Here is a 21658-nt window from a genome sequence, read left to right as displayed (position 1 = left end):
AAATTCTGATGATTTATGTGGGTTTATTTTGTATCTTACAACCTTTCTAAATTATCAATTATTTCAACTAATTTTTTAATTGGTTATCTAGGATTCTGCAAGTCTATCAATCTACCATCTGCAAAAAGGGATAGTTTTATTTCTCCATTGCCTCATTATAACTCTTTCAATTTGTTTTTTCTCTTATTGCTATAACTGCATTTCTAGTACAATCTCGAATGATAGTGGTGATAATGGACATTCTTGCTTTACTTCTGATTTTATTGAGAAGGCTTCTAGCTTACCCCCATCATAGACTGAAGGTTTTAGATTATTTGGATGTTTCAAATTGGCTGCCACAGAGCTATCTTGAACTCAACATGTCCAAAATATAACTCATTAACTTTTTTTGTTGTTATTTAGTTGTATTTTTTTTATTCTGAACTTAACACCAAATAAAATTGGCACTTCCATAGCTAAAGAGAACTTATCACTCTCTCCAAAACTTTCCCTCTTCCAAACATCCCTATTTCTTTCTTTCTTTCTTTTTTGCTGAGGAAATTGGGATTAAATGACTTGCCCAGGGTTACACAGCTGGGAAGTGTTACAAACATCCCTATTTCTGACAAAGGTACTACCATTCTAGTTTCCCAGGTTCAAAACCTTGGGCTAATTCTCAATTCTTCACCCTCTCTCACTTCACATAAATAATCAGTTTCCATATCTTGCCATTTTTAACATCACTTCATCCTATATCCTACTCTCTCTGCCCATAGCCATCCTCTTATTTCAGACCTTTATCACCTCACCTAAATTATTGCAACAGACTTCTTTCTAATCAATCTCTCTGTCTTAAGTACTTATCTATAACAAGTCATCTTCCATATTCCTGTTAAGGTGACTTTCCTTAAGCTCATATTTGATGGTATCACTCTTATCTTTTAAAACTTTTCATAAACCAGTGCAACTAATCTTTTCAGCTTTATTTTACTCTCACTTTTGATTTCAGTCAAACTGTCCTTCTCTCTGTCCTCATTCATAATACGCCATTTGCCATCTCCATACCTCTGCATTGGTTTTCCCCTGGGACTGGAATTCACTCCCTCCTCATTCTGCCTCATAACATCCCTCTCTTCCTTGATGACATAATTTAAATATCATCTTCCACATGAAATCTTTCTGGCTCTCCCAAGTGATAGTGTCTTCCTACCTTGACCATTCTATATTTAACCTTCTAAATGCTTTGAATTTATTTTTATTTATTCTCTTTATATTTATTCTGTATACATATATACATTATATGTAATACTGCTGAAGGCAAAGTAGATAGAACACTGGGCCTGGAGTTAGAGAGGTTTGATTTCAAATCTAGCTTCAGACTTACTAGTTGTGTGATCCTGGGCAACTCCCTTAATTTCTGTCTATCTGTTTTTCATCTATAAAATGGGGATCTACCTAAAATAGCATCTATCTCCTACAGCTGTTATGGGGATCAGATAAGATAGTATTTGTAAAGCATTTGACAAACACTAAAATGATGTATAAATTTTAGATATTGTTGTCTATTGGTCTGAAGAACTTAACTATTTTTATATTCCACTAAGAATTGCTGGATTTATGCCTGAGGACTGGGTTCAATCCTGGGGGAGCCTGGCCCTGGAAGGTAAGGATCAGATTCTCTTTTTTTATTATATTCATTGACTCTTTACATTCCACCCAAAGTAGTCAAGAGAAAAGCACTTAAAGTTTAGATTTGATTCATGTCTAAAGTCTCAGCAAAAGAAGTATTCAATGTATAATATACAATGTATGACATATAATAATATACCAAACCACTATTTATTCCCTCTTCACAAAAGAAATGCTAAATACAAAATATGCACAAGTATGCAACTGGTTAAAAAAAAAAAAAAAGAAACCCATCAAATATTTTAAACAACTTTTGAATTCTCATTTCATCTTAACCTAAAGCTCTCATTCCCCTGTCAGGAATCATCTTCTTCAACTAGTACTAGAATAGCTTTGCCAGGGGCTGATGTACAGATTGTACCAACTTAGGACCCAAGAGTACCCACAAAAATTCAGAACCTTTCAGAACCACAAAAATGTCAAGGCTAAAAATGTCTACAGCAGGATCAAAGTTTGATCACTGATGCTCATGACAGAAGCACAGCAGAAGTAGGGAAGGTTTTGAGATATAGTCTCAAACTCACATAAATACATGTGCTGGCTCTTGTATGCAAGTAGTTTGCTCTTTCTACTGTAGTGGGGGAAAGGGTACCTGCCCTCCATTATCCTTATAGGAAAATCCAGGAAGAGAAATCTCTCCACTTCCTTGGACCCCCAAGATTACATGATTTCTAAGATCTATTTTAGCTCTGCATCCTTCCTTCCTTCCAAAGTAATTGAGGTTAAGTGACTTTGTCCTGTCACGCAGGGGTCTGAGGTTGTATTTGAATTCAAGTCTTCGACTTCAGGGCTGCTATATATCCTATATTCCAAGATTCTTCCAACTCCTCCTAATCTTATAACCAGGAGACTGGGTGTGAGGCTTTTCTCTGCTATAAAATTGCTCTTTGATCTTGGGCAAGTCCCCTTTCCAAGATTCAGTTCACTTCTCTCTAAAATAAGATGATCTCTAATGTGCCTTCTACCCAGAATCTTCCTAGAGGGTCCTCCCAGTGATTCCTATCCACACTCCCCTCAAATCTTTCTCTTTTGGGGCTGCTGAAGAAATTTGAGAATTGTACCAATTATTCAGAGTCCTGTAGGCATAAGAAGGGGTTAGAGGTGAGTGAATCAGGACAAAGTCTGAGCCTTTGAAATCCCCTAGCTGCCATCTCAAAATGAAAAACTGCCAAGCTTCAGTATCTTGACTGTGAGATGAGATTACAATTTAAAAAAAACAATGACTAGTTTGAATATCTCTGAGGCACCCTGTAAAGGACAAGACAGTTGTACGTTTGATATCTGGTATCTTAAGATTCAGGTCTCATTCACAATCTGCTCTGAAAATCCAAAACACACACTCCATTGATTATATGTGACCTTTTAAATCTTGATATAGAATAGCCAGCATATGATTTATTCCCTAACCCCTTATCCTGCTCCTTTCTGCCCACTGTCCCAATGAGGTAGTGGAAAGGCGGAAGTATGTGCCACCCACCAGAGAGCCTCAGAGCTCGAGAAGAAACAGTCCACTAAGTCTTTTCTAGTTCCTCCCTCCAAGTTGTGGTTGAAAGTTGCCTACAATTTCCCTGAGGAGCAATTATGAATAATACCAAGGCTATTCTGGAGAATTACATCTGGAAGTCAACAAAGGCAATGACTTGGTTCTCAAAAATGGAGAAATGACATATAGTTCGGTTATTTAGTCCTGGTCTGGGAAAGAAATTCTGTGTAAAGAGGCACAAAGGGAGTAGGGCTGGCATTTGGCTCAGGAGATAGAAGGCTCCAGAGCCAAGACATTTGTTGGTCCTAGGTTGGGAGCACCTATTCCTTCCAAAAGTGCACAGGCAGGATAAGAATCGAACCCACAAGAGAGGCAGTAGAGACCATGGCTTACCACACCCAGTCTAAGCAGCAGGCTTTAGGGGGCCCAAAAGAGTAAGTGATCAAACAGAGACACCATGGTCTGAGGGGGTCTTGCCATGTATAGCAAAGGTATCAGGAAAAGACATTGGATGGAGAGGGATTCTTGGCACTGGGGCTATAAATAACCTTTGTCACATACCAAAGTGTATCTTTCCACTTCTGAGCTCTGTGTATGGCCATTCTTCCCAATGATATGTATTTCTGATAAATTGTACCTCAAATTTGTGGGGGACATGTATTTTTCTGCTGCTTTTCTTATTGTGCCATTTCAGTATAGTCCTTTACAATTGAGCTAATTATGATTATGAGACAAGATAAATACAAGCATAGGAAGACTCGGAACTATGGTTTTAGGACCTTAGTTTTTTCAGCTGTAAAATAAGAGGGTTGGATTAGATCATTTCTAAAATCCCTTCCATTTCTAAAACGTCCCACTTAAGTCTGATATTTTAATGTTCTAATGTCTTTTCTGGCTCTGACATTTGATGTTCTTCCAAATCTGCTATTCTATGATGTTGAAAAACAAGAAATCTTATTGTTGTTCAATTATTTCAGTCATATCTAACTCTGTTTGACCCCATATAAAGTTTTCTTGGCAAAGACACTGGAGTGATTTTTCATTTCCTTCTCTAGCTCACTTTATAGATGAGGAAACTAAGGCAAATGGGGTGAAATGACTTGCTCAAGAATCACATTGCTAATGTCTGAGTCTAGATTTGAACTCAGGGGCTTCCTGACTATACTTTCCAGCTTTCTATATCCTGACCTATCCAGCTACTCCCAAGAAATCTATTTCTTCACAAACTGCCTACCAGTTTGACTGTCTTCTAAGAGGCAGCTAGGTTGCTCAGTGGATATAGTACTGGCCCTAGAGTCAAGAGGACCTGAGTTCAGATGCAGCCTCAGAAGCTTCCTAACTGGGTAACTCTGGGCAAAATCATTTAACCCTGTTTGCCTCTGATTCCTCATCTGTAAAATAAACTGGAAAAGGAAAGAACAAACCAGTTCAATATTTTTGCCAAGAAAACCCCAGTGGGATCTTAAAGAGTCAGATGAGACTGAAAAACAAACTGTCCCCAGTTAGCTGAAGGTCTCCAAGCAGAGCCTGCATGATACAATGTACACAGGATTCCTGCTTGAAGTAGGATTGAACTAAATGACTTCTGAGGTCATTCCCAATTCTAAGATGTTCATTAGCTTTTCCTAAAGTAAAAAAAAAAAAAAATCTTACAGATCAGGGAGGGATTGGAGGTGGGAGGGTGGATAGGGACAGGGAAGGTTGCAGGAAAGGAAAGCTGCAACGGAAACTAGAATTTATTAAACATCAAGAAAGAATTGGGCTGTTGGAAAGCAATGAAGACCCCCCTGTAAAGAAAGGGGTACAAGAAGGACTAAAGCATTAAAAGAGGTCAAGAGGTTAAAAGAGTTTACTTTCTTTGTTTATGGGGAATTACTCAATCTTAAGAGATTAGGAATAGAAAGAATGCATGGCTGATAGCCAGCTCCAGATCTTCTGGAAAAATATGGACAGGGCTGGTTGCTGTCAGGACAGAGCAAAATAAACTTTAAGGCTTTCATAACTTTGAGGAGTCCCAGGCCTCCAGGTTACTAGCATCCTTATTTTGTAGTGGCCATCCATGAAAGCCATCCTGTAAGCTCAATGTCCTTTTACAATCATGAAATGTGTGCATGCATCTTCACATATACAGTTAGTAACAGACTGACTGATGAACTCTCCACCCTAATAAGACTAATACTTTCTTCAGTAATAGTTATTTTTTAAAAAAATACCTACTATGTACTATTTCTGTATTTGACACTATGGGAGATAAAAATAAGACATGAATTCAACTCTTCAAAGAGCCTATGTTGTGTCCCAGGGAACATTAACACACTTGGAATCTTAGAATGTTAGTCCTAGAAAGTCACAGTAACAATAATCTGGTTCAACCTCCTTTTATGAAACAGTCTGATACTAATACAAAGCAGTCCATGTTAAAAGTTGAATTAGCTATACGGAGATCAATGAGACCTGAGTAGAATGCAAAGTATCAAGGCTGGGAGGAACCTCAGAGATTTTCTAGTCCAATTCTCTCATTTTAAAGATGAGGAAATAGATGTCAGGAAGAGTTTCATGGATTCTCAATTTTAAAAAGATACAAGTTATTTTTTTTTACCAGACCAAAGCACGAAGACAGATCAAAATGAAATTTAATTCAGATCTTTGCACACGACCCAAAGCATTAAACAATTGTCCTTTCTCCTCTCCTAACTCTACAAACTTTACTCTGGAGAGTCAGCAGCCTCATTATTTTCCCACTGTGGTTCTCTGAATTCTTGGAGCAGGCTTGTGGAAATATTTGGCCTATTGGTACACAGAATGAATCAAGGTCTATACTTCTGGGAGCTTCTCCCCCTTTACTTGGGTCTCTCTTGTTCACCCTCACACACCCAAACCCTAACAAAGTCACATGCAACAAGCTCACGGGTTTCAATTTCAGGAAGGGAAGCTGATAAGTGTGTGCATGAATGCAAATATAAAGGGAAGAAGCGAGAGTCATTGGGAAAGATACTGACGATGCAGCTTCCCCAAGCCAAGCCTGAATCCTGAAATAGTGGACAGATGGGGAATACCCAAGGGAGTGGGGGAAGGGGACCAGCTCCAAGCATCTATAAGCCAGCCAACATTTCCTGTGGAGACTGAGGAGGAGGAGGAGGAGGCTGAGGGGAAAGAGATGGGATAGAAAGGTGCCTGACTGGCCCTTGAGCTGAGGACTCCAGATGAATAACCTGCACTATCTATTAGGTCAGGTCATCAGAAGGAACCAGTGATTCTGAGTCTCCCTGCTCCCATAGAGCAAATTGGTAAGGACTGTGGAAGACATGAGGCAGGTGGACAGGTTGCTGCATGAGCCTGGACATTTTCCAGCATCTGATAAAACCTCTGGGAATGTTTCTAGGAGAACAAACTTTCCTAAGGATGGGAAAACAGAGACTTCTGGTATCTGGGTTGGAAGTGGAGGGGAAGCTGAGCTAATAGGCATCTATTGGGTTAAGAGTAGTGAATGGACAGAGGAGAATGAGCAGTGGAAAGTGTGCTGGATTTGAAATCAGAGGGCCTGGATTTGATAATTACCGTTGTGTGTGTTGGGGGTCCCACTCTGACCCTCTCAGTTTCCTCTTCTGTAAAATTGAATGTGTGTGTATGTGTGTGATGCTTTCCAAGGTCCTTTCATGCTACAGTGATCCTGAATATAACTAGCCTGGGTTTCCAAAGCTAAGTTTTGAATAAGCTGGAAGCCTGGCTTGGAAAAACTTAGTGGGGGAGTAGGGCAGGACCTGAGGATGGCAGATGAGAAGAGAACGATGTAAGAATCGGGAGCTAAGGGAACTGGACAAAGCCTAAAGTCATGGAAATAGTACTGTGCTGGAACTCAGATGAACTCCTGGGAGTCCCAGCTCTACCATCTACTAATTCTGTCACTGGGTAAGTCACTAGTTTCTCAGGCACAATTTTCTCATCTGTAAAATGGGGATGATGACCTCCTGAGACATACTTCGCCAGACAGGATGTCCTGAGGATGAAACGAATATGAATCCCCGTGGACGAAGGAGCTTCTTGCCCCATTCCTTGGTCTCTGGGAGCAACTAGTCTGCCTGGGCTTGATCAGTCACGGGCTGCCTAGCCCTCCCCCCACCATTCCTCCACATTAGTCAGCCCGCCCCAATCCCTCCCCACTCCGGAGGGGAGGAGAGGGGCGTGTGTGTATGTGTGTGGCGGGGGAAACGAGTTGCGGCTAGCGCCCTATAAAGGCAGCAGTATCCGAAGTAGCCCTCACAGACCCTGGCCCCGCTTCTCTCCTCAGATCCAGGCACTGCAGGCAAGACGTGACTGCAGCTGACCCCCGGTCCCCTTGGCCCAGCCTCGTGAGTCTCAGCACATATCCCACCCTGCCCCCCTCATCTTCGCTCCCCTCCTCCCTCGCCGCCTTCTCCCCCCACCCCCATCCTCAGCATCCGCTACCCCTGGCCGGAAGCCTAGACCTTGCTCAGAATCAGGGCTGGGGGAGGAATTAAGGAGACTCTGGCGATGCGCAGAAAAGGTCTGAATACACTGTGGGGAGGGCGATGGGCAGACGATCAGAAGGTCTGGACTAGGGCTAGCATTGGGGTTGGGGGAGCTCAGGCTGTCGCACAAGCTCAGATAATGTCTCAAGCTGACCTTCCAGTTGCTTTTTTTTGTCTCTTCAGCTTTCATCCATTTCTAATTTTCTGTTTTTCTGTACTCTAATATTCTATCCATCTATGACATTCTCTTATAAAGGTCCCTACTTTTTCTAACATTCTGCGTTCTAAGAATGACAGCTGTCATTCTCAGATTCTCTAGACGTAAGAGATGGGAAAAGGTACAGCGGGATTCCAAGGAGCTCAGCTTTTAAAATCTCACTCTGTAGTGGGCTGTCCCCTTCCCTAAGTAGTGCCCAGGATACCACAGACTGTCCCCAGGAATGTGTTTGCTCCTGTTACCATGGAGCGAGGCTGAGTTGCAGGCCTCCGGTTGCCAGGCAGCTAAAGGGGTGGGGGGATGGGGTCAGTCACCCCACTAGTTTTAGCCTGTCATGTGGTTGCTGCAAAAGAAGCTTTGACCCCCCTCCCCATTATTCTCCTCCCCCAAATCCTATGGGTGGTGGAATGTGGAGTTAGAAGATGGGCTCCCAGGACAGATCTCTGTCCTGTAAGACAGACTGACATCTCCAGGGGCTATCAAGGATGGGAAGGAAGTTGGAGGTCCCTTCCTCTTGTTCTGTCCAACAGTACTAGTTGGATTCTCTCAGGGACCTGGCTACCCCGGGAGCTGCACCTGAATCCTGAGGCTTGAGTTGCCTTCTCTGCCCGAGCCATATCCTGACCTCCACTCCAAACAGGTACAGGAAACCCGAGGCCCAGGGGAGGGATTGCACCCAAGGCCTACCTCTGGGAGAATGAATCCTGGGCCTGTCTTTTCCTCAGGTCGGCCCAGCCATGGCTCTCCTCTGGGCCCTCTTCCTAGCACTTATAGCAGTCACTTATGCTGAGACTCCAGGGTGCAAGATCCGGGTCACTTCCAAAGCCCTGGAGCTGGGTAAGAAGATGAGGCAGCTTTTCTTTGGCTCCTGGGGTGTGGGGGAGTTGGGAAATGAGAGATTCTGTTAGGAGAAGGCCCTGGGGTCACCTCTCCTTTCCTTCCCACAAAAAAAGCCTGTGCTTTGTGGAGGTGGGAGGATGAATGGGGGGAGGGGGGAAAGCGGAGGGAGAATACTGGGTGGAAACTGTTACCAGTTCTAAGGAAGGGTCTTACTGTCTCAGTAAAGCAAGAAGGACTGAAGTTCTTGGAGCAGGAGCTAGAAACCATTACCATCCCAGACCTTCGGGGCAGTGAGGGCCCATTCTCTTACAACATCTCTGAGTGAGTGGGGCCTGGGATTGGGGGAGCTCAGGCTAAAAGTCTGGGAGGGGGTGCAGTGGGGAATGGGCTGTGCTACGGCTGAGCTACGTCTGAATTCAAGTCAGAATTTCTTTACTTGGACATAGTCCATTAACATACAAGTATAGAGCTGGGAAAGACCTTCAAAGCCCTTTAGTTTAACTGTCTCATTTTATAGATGAGAAACTTAAGGCCCAGAGAGGTTTTTGTGCCACAGTGTTTCCCAACTTTGGCAGCCCATCTTTGCCAGAGGTCTAGTGAGCCAGTGTTTGTAGCTTTATAAGCTTGTGAGATTTAGAGCTGGAAGGAACTTTTGGAGATCACTTAGCAATCCACAGCATTCCCCAAACAAGTGCCTACTGTGTGACAGGCAGAGTGCTAATCCGGGAACGACCCTGGACTCTCTTGGGAAGGGTACACTGCCTGCCCATATAAGTAGATGCAAAAAAAATATGCAAAGTAATTTGGGTAGGAGATATTCGCATTTGGGGCTGAGAGATCACACAGGAAGGTTTCTCTGTCTCCCAGTTCATTGCCTTTGCATCCGTCCCTCCTCCCTGGAATGTTCTCAAATCTCCCCCTTTTATACTCTCTGGCTCCATTTGAGACCCCCAACTGCAGTAGGCATTTTACAACCTCCCAGCTAAGGAATTGCATCCCTTCCGAGGTTATCTTTCCTCCATTCCGTATTTATCTTGTTTGTGCCAATTTATGTATATGCTTGCTTACCTATTTAAAAAACATCATTCTGAGAAAGGATCCAGAGGCTTCACCAGACTGCTAAAAAGATCTATGACCTAAAAAAGGCTAAGAACTGATCGAGTCCAATCAATAACATTTATTAAGCACCTACTATGCACTAAGCACTAAGTGCTTAAGAAACAAAAAGCAGCAAAAACCATTCCCTGGCATCCAGGAACTTATGATCTAATGAGGGAGACAACAAGCAATCAAATATATATAGGCAAGATATATACAGGATAAAGAGGAAATTATTAACAGAGGGAAGGTACTGGAATCAAGAGGGATTGGGGAAAACTTCCTGTAAAAGGGTTTCAGTTGGATTTAAAAGAAACCAAGGAAGGCAGTAGGAAGAATTTAAGAGGGAGATTATTCCAAGCATGGGAGACAGAAAAAATGTCCAGAGCAGAGAGATTGAATCCACACTCTCCCCCACTTTCCCCCATCCCCTCCAACCAGGGGAGGGGATGGGATTTATTCAAAGTCACACAGCTGATTAGTAGCAGAGCTAGCACTCTAATCCAAGCCTCTTGACTGCTAGGCCAGTACAGTTTTCACCTTCCAGCAGTGCCTGTAACGGAATCCCACCTACAAGGGATCCTGGGCATACTTTCTCATAATACTGGTTTCGGGTAAGGAAGTAATCACCTTTGAACTCACTTCCTACATCCTCCTAAAGCTGGGTCAGGAAAAGGTACTGAGGTTAAGCCATAGAAGGAATAGAAAGAGTCTGGGAGTATAAGTATGAGTCACATTTCTGCCATTAACTCAATGGACAAACTTGGATAAGTTGTCACCCAAGGCAAATGGTTGAAGAAGCTGGGAATGCTTTCTTTTTTTTTTTTTTTGAGAGGAGAAGATTAAAAGAAGGTAGCGATTATTGTCTTCAAGTCTTTGGGGTATGCTTTCATGGGAAAGATTTTTTTCTGCTTGACTCAGAAAACAGAATGGGAAACAAAGAGGGGGTAGATTCAGAACGACTAGTTTTGGTTGGATGAAAGAAAAACCTTCCATTTGTCCAAAAGAGGAATGAGTTGCTTTGGAAGATAGTATTTTCCCTAAAATGGAATTCATCAAATGAGATGATATTTGTGAAGTGCTTAACATATTTTAAAGCACCATATAAATATTCGCTGTTATTATTTATTCAGGTGGAGACTGAATAATAATTATCATGGAAGTGGTAGAAGGGATTCCCTTTCAGGGGTGGGTTGAACTAGAGGATGTCTGGGCTCCTTTCCAATTTTGAGATTCTATGCCTCAGTTTTTTCCCCTGTAAAACAAGCTAAGGTCCATCCAACTTTGACATCGTACATGGTGGGCAGCTGGATGGCTGGGTGGACAGAGCGCGGCCCCGAAGTCAGAACGAGGAACCTCCCTGGGAGAGCAAGGCCATGTGTTGTCTGTCTTCTCAGGTCGAGTTGAATGAGCAGTGAGGTGGCCCTCCTCTCATAATGCTTACAGGAAGAAGAAAGGAATCTAAAATTGTTTTGTCTGATTCTTCCGGCTCCATTTTGGGATTTTTTTGGCAAAGACACTTTGCCAACTCTCTTTATGTGCCAGCTCTCTTTTCAGATAAGGAAACTGAGGCAAATCGGGTTAAGTGACTCGTCCAGGGTCATACAGCTAGTAAATGTCTGAGCTGGATAGGCCTGCAGTCCTCCTGCCTCCAGGGCCCGCGCTCTCCACTGAGCACGCTGACCCTCTCCAGAGTTACTAGGGATTATTCCAGCTATCCTGTTTTTGCCTGGAGGGGGTCTAAGGCTGGGACAGCCTGGCTCTGAGCCTCCCATGCCCTGTCCCTCTAGGGTGAAGGTGACCAAACTGCAGCTGGTCCAGTCAGAACTGTACTTCCAGCCAAACCACGACCTGATCCTGTACATCAGCAATGCCTCCATCAGCCTCCGCTTCCGCCGGCAGCTGCTCTACTGGTTCCTGTGAGTGCAGGGCGGGGGCTGGGACAGGGAGGGCTGGGGAGGGGGTCGGTGGGGGTGGGTTTGTCTGAGCCCCTTCTCTCGAAGGCAGCCAGGTGGTGCAGAGAGTCAGACATTTGCTGGCAGTGTGTTTCTTCAACTGTGTAATGAGAGGAGTCACAGTAGCACCTACCAACCAGGGTGGCTGTTAGGATCGATGGAAACAATGTAAAGTGCCCTGCGCACAGTAGGTGCTCTATCCTGATTTCCTTCTGGGTGTTCCTTTTGGCAGTTACGACGGGGGCTACGTGGATGCTTCGGCCGAAGGTGTGTCCATCCATACGGCCCTGCAGTTGGCCAGAGACCCTGGCGGTCGAATGAAAGTTTCCAACGTCTCCTGTGGAGCTTCTGTCTCCAAGATGCACGCTGCCTTTGGGGGGACCTTCAAGTGAGGCTTCTCCTTGCCTCCAGAGCCCCATTCCTGCTGACGTTCTCCCTACGGACTTCCCTTCCTCATGCTGGGTGGGAGAAGGCTCCTGGGGGGCTCCGGCCGTTCCTCAGCCCACAGCATAGTTAGTTGTTCCAGTCTTGGATGTAAAGGGGCTTCATTCAGCTTACGCCCAATTGTGGGTGGGGAAGAAGGTACTAGGCTAGAGTAAGAGCCATTGAGTGTCTGCTGTGTTCTTGGCCCATCTTAGGCATTGATAGGAAATAAATGAGACATGTTCCCTGTCCCCATAGAGTTTTTACTGTCTAATGGAATCGGGTAAAGGACAAAACACATATTCAAGGTGAATCCATTAAGGATGCAAAAGTACAGAAAAGGGAGCTGTCACTTTTAGCTGGGGGGTGGGGATCAAGGAAGGCTTCCTGGATGAGCCGACACTGGGCCAGGAAGCCAGGACTGACAGGAGGACTTGGGAGAGGGAGCGGTGTAGCAGAGGGATAGGTTTCAGCCTGTTGGGGATGAGGTAAGGAGGCCTGGTTGGGAAGTGACTCTGCTGGGAGACGAGGATGAGGTCTGCAGGGCTGTTCTCTTTCTCCCTCTTCACTGTATCCACTGGGACACAGATGTTGAGGGTGAGAGGGAAATGATGAAATGTGTCTTGAGCCCTGCCTTCTACCCACCCCCATCCGGTTTGGCCCTGCTTGTGGTACCAAACTTTACCCCTTCCCATGCCCCAGCCTCCCCTAGTCAGTCCCCTCCACGCCTGTCAGGGGCAAGGCCGGGCTGGGACGATGTTTAATGGGCTGTTCTCTGCTCCCTCCCTTCTTGCAGGAAGATCTATGAGTTCCTCTCTACTTTCATCATCTCAGGCATGCGCTTCCTTCTCAACCAACAGGTGATGCGGGAGTCAGGGGCGGGGGCTCGGAGGGCCCGGGCATAGCAGGGGGGTGGGAGCATGAGAGATGGCCGGACCAGGCAGGAATAGGGAGAAGGAGCGGGTGGGGTGGGGAGAATGCGCAGAGGGGGATCTGGTGCTGATGCTCATATTATGATCCCCAGATCTGCCCCGTGCTACACCATGCGGGGCTGGTCCTGCTCAATTCCCTCCTGGACACAGTGCCGGGTAAGTCATGGAAGCCAGAAAAGGTTGGAGTGCATGTACTTTTGCCTTCTCCCCTGGTGCCCTCTTCCACCCACTCGCAGCAGGTCTGTGGGGGATGAGAAGTCCCAAGGTTGGGAGTGTCTCTCCAGAACTTTAGCAAGTACGTTGTTCACACTGAGGAAGCCTGGGAGGGTGAGGTGGACATCTGAGGGACATGAAGGCTCATGGGTGCAGAAGGTTACATGCAGCACATACAGTGGTTCTGTGTCTTTGCTTAACAGCTTTTTTGTTATGAGGTGGGGTTGAATATATGTGTATATTTGTGATCCATTTATATATAAGTGGGTGACTGCTTATATGTAAGGAAAAGACCTGTTTGTGAGAGACAGACAGATAAACAGGAAAGAGGGGAAGGAGTAGGGAGAGAAAGAGTGAACACACTAGCCTTGGAATCAAGAGACTTGACTCTACCCTTTTACTCATTGACCCTGGGCAAGTCACTTTCTACGGGGCAGCCAGGTGATGCAGTGGATAGAGCATTGGGCTTGGGCTCAGGAAGACTCTTCTGACTAACTGTGATCCTGAGCAAGTGGCTTAGCTCTGTTTGCTGCAGTTTTCTCACATGTAAGATGATCTGGAAAGCAAAATGGCAAACCTCACCAGTGCCTGTCAAGAAAACCCCAAATGGGTCCGTGAAGTCAGACATGACCAAACAATAACTGGGCAGGTGTTGTGCCAGGCGGTAAGAATACAAAACCAGAAATGAAACTGTCCCTACTTTCAATAAAATTGTATTTTATTGGTAGAGACAATAGGCAGGCACACAAATACATACAGAATACATACCAAATAAGCATGAGGCAATCTGGAGGACTCGGGCCCTGACTACAGCCAGCACTTACCAGCTTTATTACTTTGGGCAAGTCACTCCTCTGAACCTTAGTTTTTTTCTCATAAATAAAATGGAAACGATGATACTTTCCTTAACCCACAAGATAAATGTGGAACCAGTCTTTTGTAAACTCTAGAAATGTGTAATGGTTATTTTTTGTTGTTATTCAGTCATTTTGTGATCCCATTTGGGTTTTTTTTTTGGCAAAGACACTGGAATTGTGTGACATTTCCTTCTCCAGCTGATTTTACAGATGAAGAAACAGGCAAACAGAGTTAAGGGATTTGCTCAGGATGACAGAAAAGTATCTGAGTCTGAATTTGAACTCAGGAAGATGAGTGTTCCTGATTGCATGCCCAGTGCTCTAACCACTGCACAACCTAGCTGCCCTAGTTATAATTATTATTACTGTCTTATCTCAGCTAGTTGGTGAGCAGGGCCTGCCTTGCCTCCCCATAAATACTTACCCATTGTTGATAGCTTTGGGAAAGAGGGCTCAAAATTTTAAGGTGGGGGGCTCAAATCTAGTTTGTCTTTTCCCTGAATAAAAACTGTGTCACCCATTGGACAGAAATGGTCTCTGGCCAGGTGAAGGCCTTGGCATTGAGGTCCTGGTGTCCTTTCCTCTGGCCTGTCTTACCTGCCTTTCAGTAGGCATTCAGCACAGCTATTTGTCTTTCTGGAGTTTTCAGGCAATGCTCAACATGAACTATCTTATGTGAGCCTCACAACAAACTTGTGTATAGAAAATATTATAGAGAGTGACGGTCATAGCTGACATTTACATAACCCTTCAAGGTTTTCAAAATGCTTTACTCTTTTTCATAAGTTTTTTTTTTTTTGGTGGTAAATTTCCACATCAGAAACTTATGATTCCCTCAGTGGAAATGATGTTTTAATTTTATTTTATTTTTCTATTTTTATTTTCCCTAATTACATGCAAAACATTTTTGGCAGGGGAGAGGGTATACATGTACATTAATTTTTTTCATAGATTTCAGGCTAGAAGGAAACTAAGATTTAGTCTGATCTACTCATTCAACAGAGGAAGAACTGAGACCCAGGGAGGTAAAATTGGCAGAAGAGGAACTGAGACCCAGAGAGGTTAAATTGACAGAAGAAGAACTGAGATCCAGAGAGATTAAGCAACTTGTTTAAGGTTCTAAGTTCATTCAGATAATAACCAATCCAGGATTCGATCCACAGCCCTTGGATTCTAAGAACAACATTTTGTACATTACACCACACTGCCTCTGTCCATTAACTCATCTGACCCTCACAACAATCCTGTAAAGTAGGTGCTATTCTTTTAGTTCCCATTTTAAAGTTGGAATAACTAGACTCAGACAAAGTTTTCATGACTTCTCTGTGTTCACATACCCTGGTGAGCATCTGAGGAGAGATTTGAACCTTGCACTTCCTGATATGAGTTTCTTTACTGGGTCTTGCTGCCCCTTAATACGTGGGAAGGAGAAGACATAGTACCTGCTGACCAGGAGTTTGAGTCAGGGTGTGAGGAGAAAGAAGCTTGAGGAACAGCCAGGAGACGAGGACTGGCCTCTGCTCATCCCTTATCTGGGTGATGCTGGACAGCTAGTTTAATGCTTCTGTTGCTTGATTTACTTTCTCCAAGATGAGCAGCACCTTGTATTTGCACTGCTTCTTATGGAATGTTGTCATAAGGAAAGTACTTTGTAAATTGTGAAGTACTGTAGAAATAAGAGCTTTAAATAAAGTAATGATGGGCTGGCTTCCTTTGTGGAACAGAGTACATTCCACAGTTACAGGATCTTGGCATTTAGAGCTGGAGGGGACTCCCACCTTTCTACTCCAGTCATCCAGTCATTTTACAGATTAGGAAACTGAGGTCCAGGGGTAGCAAGGTGATGACAGAGCACCAGCCCTGGAGTCAGGAGACCTGAGTTCAAATGGGGCTACAGACACTTACTAGCCATATGATCCTGGACAAGTCACTTAACTGTTTACCTCAGTTTCCTCATCTGTAAAATAAGCTGGAGAAGGAAAGAGCAAAACACTGCGGTATCTCTGCCGAGAAAACTCCAAACGGGGTCACAGAGAGCAGGACAGGATTGAAAACAACTGAACAAGTTAGTGCAAGTGTTATGACCCACTTACTTTTAAGAGGTAAGACTAGAGCTCAGATCTTAGATAAAGAAACCATTTCTCCTCAGACTCCGAGGAAGCATAATTCTATATAGGCTGCCTCATTAAAAGTCATCGAGTTGGGTGGTGATTGAAGTAAGTGTGAAACAAACCTTCCCTCCCTACAGTACGCAGTGCAGTGGACCAGCATGTTGGTATAGACTATTCCCTCCTGAGTGATCCAGTGACCTCAGCCAGCAACCTGGACATGGATTTCCGGGTGAGTTTCCAGCTTGGGACCCGGAGCTGAGCCTGACTCTTGACCCCATCTAAGTGTTTTCCTGTCTAAACATCCCTCTTCGAGACTGCTCATGCTGAGACCTTCAGACTTTTCTCTCCTGTCTCTAGGGAGCCTTCTTCCCTCTCTCGGAGGCCAACACCAGCTTCCCTAACCAGGCTGTGGAGCCTCAGCTTCAGGAAGAGGAAAGAATGGTCTACGTGGCCTTTTCTGAGTTCTTCTTTGACTCTGCCATGGATAGTTATTTTCGGGCTGGAGTGCTTCGGCTGGAGCTTGTTGGGGACAAGGTGAGATGATGTGGTACTTGTTCCACAGAGAGTCTGGGGTCAGCATGGGAGTGAGAGGACGCAGAGTGAAGGAGTGAATCAGATGGAAGACTCTTTCTACCTCGTGAAGTGGCAAGCTCCCTGTCACTAGAATGTTCAAAAATAAGGATGATATTGTACACAGCAACAAGAAGATTATGTGATGATTAACTCTGATAGATAGGGTTCTTTTCAATAATAAGGTGATTCAGGCCAATTCCAGTAGACTTGTGATGGAGAGATGCAGCATGATAAATGTGGAAATACGTATAAAAGAATTGTACATGTTTAACATATATTGGATTACATGCTGTCTTGGGGGGAGGGAAGGAGAAAAATTTGGAACACAAAGTTTTGCAAGGGTCAATGTTGAAGACATTATTTGCATATATTTTGAGGATAAAAAGCTATTATTAAAAAAAATAAGGATGATCTTGAGAAAATTCACAGAAAACTGGCCTATTTGACCTCTCAAGTCTAACTTTCAAGTTTTTCTCCTCCTCTCTTTTTCTTTTCTTGACTCAGGTGCCCAAAGACCTGGACATGGTACTGAGGGCCACTTTCTTCGGAAGCATCATCTTGTTGGTGAGAGGCATGGGAGAATGGAATTGGCTGTATGTGAGGGAGGGAAAATTCACTCTGAGAAGGGAATGGATATAACAGTATGTTTCCATAGGTTAGGTATATACTCTTACCCTGGGGAGTGTGTGCTCCAGTTGCGGGGCTCAAGAGGAAACCCAGAGCCCTATCTCTAGATGGATGAAGTAAGAGTTCAGCATCTGGAATAAGAAAACTTGAGTTTGAGTTCTGACTCTATTACTTAATGTGTGACTTTAGGGAAGTCATTTTATTTCTCTGGCTCAAATTTCTTTATCTATACAATACAATACAATTTATACAATAACAGGGGAGGATCAGTCTTCTTGGTCCTTGCCACAGAACAGATATTTCAAAGATCTGTGATTTTAATGTGGGTGCTTCCTCTGTCCATGCAGATCTATAACCCTCTATAACTTGGAAAATGCTCTTCAAGAATTTTTGAGGGCAAAAATCAAAAACCCTGGCGAGAAGTCTCCCTGAAGTTAGTCAGCGTGGTTACACAGCCTGTCCCTGCAGTAGAGAAGAATCCTTTCTCTCTTGAGAGGCCCTGACCTGGAGAACCAAAGGTCACTTCCAGAATGTCACAAGTGTCTACCCGAGGCACCTCCACTTCCTTTCCTTTCACTCTCTTCTTAACTCTTCTGTCTGGCTTCTGACCTCGTCATTGGGCTGAAACTGCTCGCTGGAGTTGCCGGGGTTCTCACCCAATCTCTCCTCGTTGCCCAACTTGATCTTTCTGAAATTTGGGATCCCACTGCTCGCCCTCTTCTCCCTCCGAAGTTTCTGGGACATTGCTCCCTCCTCTTTCTCCCACCTCTTCCCAGTCTCCTTTCACAGTGGCTTGCACCGGGCCATCACCTCTCCTCCTTCCCTACCGCCTCCCTTGTGACCTCCATTCCCATGGTCACTTGTCATGCAGAAGATTTCCTCATTCTCCAGCCCTAACCGCTTCCCAAGTTCAGGCTGAACGATCGGCTGCCTTCTGGGCATCTCAAACTGATTGTCCCGTTGGGCCTATCCCAAACAGCCCTCCCGGTCGTTTCCCCCAGACCTGCCTCCTTCGCAACTTTCCTCTTTCTGTTGAGAGCAGTGCCATCCTCCCGGGCTCCCAGCTTCGCTCTGGCACGCACCCACAGACCCCCTCGCCCTCGCCTTTCGTGTACGAGCCTTCGTCCCACCGCCCAGAGCCACGGCCCGGCACACGTCACCCCGTCCGTCCTGCGCTCAGGGGCCCAAGTGATCTTCCCACAGAGCGGAATTCACAAGGCGCTTCTCAGCGGCCTTGCTGCGGGGCTGCTATCCCAGCAGAGAGATCAGTTCTGTTTGCCTTCGAGGTTCTACACCATCTGGCCTCTTCCTGCCTTTCTGGTCCCGCCGCACACTCCTCCTCCGTGATCCCGCATCACTTGCTGTTCCTTGCACAATCACCCTGAGTCGCCACCTTCTGTGCCCTGCCTGTCCCGCCCCCCTGCAACGTTCCCTCCTTACTTCTATGTCCCGTCTCCCCCGGCTCCTTTCAGGATTCAGGTCAAACCCCACCTTCTGCAGGAGACCTTGCTTCCCCTCCCCCATCGGTGCCTTTTCTTCTAAACATCTCACACGTATGTACTTGTATTAGAATGTGAGTTCCTGGTGGGCAAGGACCGTGTTTCTTTGTATCCCCAGCACTTAGTAGGGTGCCTGGCCCTTAGAAAGTACTTTGCAAATGCTTGTTGAGTGACAGACAGGCTTTGATAGCGATGACATGCCCCAGTTGGATAGCAAATAAGACACTGAACTAGCCTTTATTGATCGGTGGTCCTCCCATTGCTGCCCCCCCTTGCCATGGCTGCCATTCAGAGTTCTTTTTCATTCTTTCAGCGTGTTGGTTATCAGCTATGTGATGTGGTGTAACCTCTGAAAGAATTCAGGCTCAGTTTTCAATCCAAGGAAAGGCATTTTAATAAGATTTATACACTCAGTGAGTGGATCAAGCTCCCCAAATCAGTCAGCAGCCCAGCTAAGCAAAAGGAGGATTTTATGGAGGAAATAGTGCTGATTGCACCCCAAGAGATGTAAAATTTGCGGTTAGGGAGTGAGTTTGCTAACATGGGGAAGTCCTATACTCTCACAGGGTTCCCCAGAATGCATAGAGAAAGCCCCACTTGGGGGTAGTAGTGTATGGTAATGATATTATAACTAGCATAGGTTCATCCAAGGACAGCAAAGAAGGTACTGCGCAGGCACCAGCCGGGGGAGATTTGGGGAGCTTTACGATCCAGTGTCCTGTTCTGCATCTTGTCGATGCGACTTTCTTACTGGCTGGTTTCTATCATGTTTTGTAGTCAGCATCATCTGGGACCCCGGTGATGTGGGGGCAGCATGTGCTGGCCTGCTCGTGGTTCCGGAGGTGCCCGTGGTGATTTCTGTGGGGCTTGGGCGGGGGCAACAACCAGAATCCATTCAGAGACCATCAGAGTCTACGGACTCCAGCTGTGAGGGACTGTAGCGGTCACTTACTCCAAGTCCCTGTAGATGCAGACAGAATATCCTGTGTCTCATCTCAGAGGCAGCAGTAACAAGCAGAATTTGAACTTGGGATACCCGGCTCCCCACCTCTGTGCCTCTTTTCCTCACGGACCGTCCTTGCGCGGGCCCTAACTCTGTCCCTTCTTTCTCCGAAGAGCCCAGCAGTGATCGATGCGCCTCTGAAGCTGGAGCTGCAGGTCCTGGCCCCCCCGCGATGCACCATCAAGCCTTCGGGCACCACCATCTCCGTCACCGCCAGCCTCGTCATTGCCCTGGCGCCCCCCGACCTGCCCCAAGTGCAACTCTCCAGCATGACCATGGTTCGGTGCCGGGAGAGGGCGAGGGCAGAACTGCTAAGGGGGGAAGGGCCGATCACCAATGTCACCACCCCTCCTTTCCTTTAGGATGCCCGTCTCAGTGCGAAAATGGCTCTTCGGGGGAAGGTACTTCAGGCGCAGATGGATTTACGCAGGTAGCAGAGGTGAGGGGTTGGGGGTTGGGAGGAAACACAGGCCCACCCACAGGCCCCAAGACTTTCTTCCATTTTTCCAAAGGTTTCGCATCTATTCAAACCAGTCTGCCTTGGAGTCCTTGGCAGTGAGTAATGGGAAGTTGGATGGGACAGAGAAAGCGGCTGGGGCGAGAAGCTTCCCAACAACCCCTGCCTAACGTGCCCCTCTGCTTCCCCTCCCAGCTGATTCCCTTGCAGGCCCCACTGAAGACGCTGCTCCAGATCGCAGTCATGCCCCTGCTCAATGGTAAGCCAATCTCCCAGGGCGGAGGCTGGGATGGGGGGCCTGGCACCCTGGGGAAACTCCCGGGCTGGGCAAGTCCCAGAGCCAGAGCCTGAAGAGTTAGAAGGGCGCGCAAGTCATCCCACCCGGAATAGGAGTGTCCTTTACTGCATCCAGTGATTGTCTCCACTTCTCCTGAAGACTGGTAAGGGAGGAACTAAGTGAAAACCTTCCTCATTTCACAGGAGTCCCCAAAAGGTAAGTGCCTCACATTCATAGAGCCCCGAAATGGCTTATTCACTCCTGAGACCAGCTAAGAGCAGAGCCTGCCCTCTAGCCTCTACATCATCCTTAAACTCTTAGGAGCTGGAAAGGATCCCCAGCACCCCCCCAAAAAAAAGCAGGGCTCGCTTCCCTGAGCATCGCCAGCACCCTACTCCCAAAGAGTGTGGTGCAGGTCTGGGCCTCCCTCTAATAACGAGCCTGGTAGTCCTTTGGGTCCAAGCAAGAATCTGTTCTCTTGCTTTTCTTTGCTACAGAGCGAACCAAGCGAGGAGTGCAGATACCGCTCCCTGAGGGCATCGACTTTGTCAAAGAGGTGGTGACCAACCAGGCAGTGAGTGAAGGGTATACGTATGTGCTGGGGAAGGAGGGGACTTTGGTGGCTTCTTTTTAAGTCCTCTCTCCTCTTGTGAACAATAGGGATTCCTGACCATTGGGGCCGATCTCCACTTTAGCAAGGGGCTTCGTGAGGTGATTGAAAAGAACCGGCCAGCTGGTGACCATGGGCCCACTTCCTCTCCACCTCAATCTGTTGCCCCTACCTCCTGAACAGGTTTCCAGGAGGTGTCCACTCTTTCGTTCATGGAAGTTCAACCTCCCCTTTTTCTCTCTCAAAATGTACTGGAATCAATCCCTGCTCTTTCAATAAAGCCCTCTCCACCCCCTTTTCCCAGTCAGGACTCAGAGACAGAAGC

The 21658-nt window shown here is 45.9% G+C and overlaps 1 protein-coding gene across 5 annotated transcripts; it reads left to right on the top strand.

Annotated features, from left to right (window-relative positions):
* The first annotated feature begins 1623 nt into the window (after positions 1-1623).
* On the top strand, positions 1624-21656 carry PLTP (phospholipid transfer protein). 5 transcript variants are annotated; one of them, XM_051979928.1, is made up of 18 exons: positions 1624-1642; positions 7440-7500; positions 8389-8498; positions 8584-8695; positions 8920-9019; positions 11587-11715; positions 11984-12139; positions 12971-13034; positions 13199-13262; positions 16425-16516; positions 16645-16821; positions 17365-17424; positions 20103-20267; positions 20352-20419; positions 20502-20544; positions 20642-20705; positions 21221-21297; positions 21384-21656. In XM_051979928.1, the coding sequence occupies exons 4-18, from the start codon at positions 8596-8598 to the stop codon at positions 21510-21512; spliced, it is 1488 nt and encodes a 495-aa protein (XP_051835888.1). In that variant the 5' UTR covers positions 1624-1642; positions 7440-7500; positions 8389-8498; positions 8584-8595; the 3' UTR covers positions 21513-21656. The 5 variants fall into 5 exon arrangements, with proteins under 5 accessions (XP_051835888.1, XP_051835892.1, XP_051835889.1 ...); XM_051979932.1 differs by having other exon boundaries at positions 1625-1642; positions 8409-8498; XM_051979929.1 differs by lacking the exon at positions 1624-1642 and adding an exon at positions 7042-7060.
* Positions 21657-21658: the final 2 nt, after the last annotated feature.

This window comes from Antechinus flavipes, chromosome 2 (assembly GCF_016432865.1).
Source record: "Antechinus flavipes isolate AdamAnt ecotype Samford, QLD, Australia chromosome 2, AdamAnt_v2, whole genome shotgun sequence".
Classification (NCBI taxonomy): Eukaryota; Metazoa; Chordata; class Mammalia; order Dasyuromorphia; family Dasyuridae; genus Antechinus; species Antechinus flavipes.
This window is presented reverse-complemented; position numbering and strand designations above follow the sequence as displayed.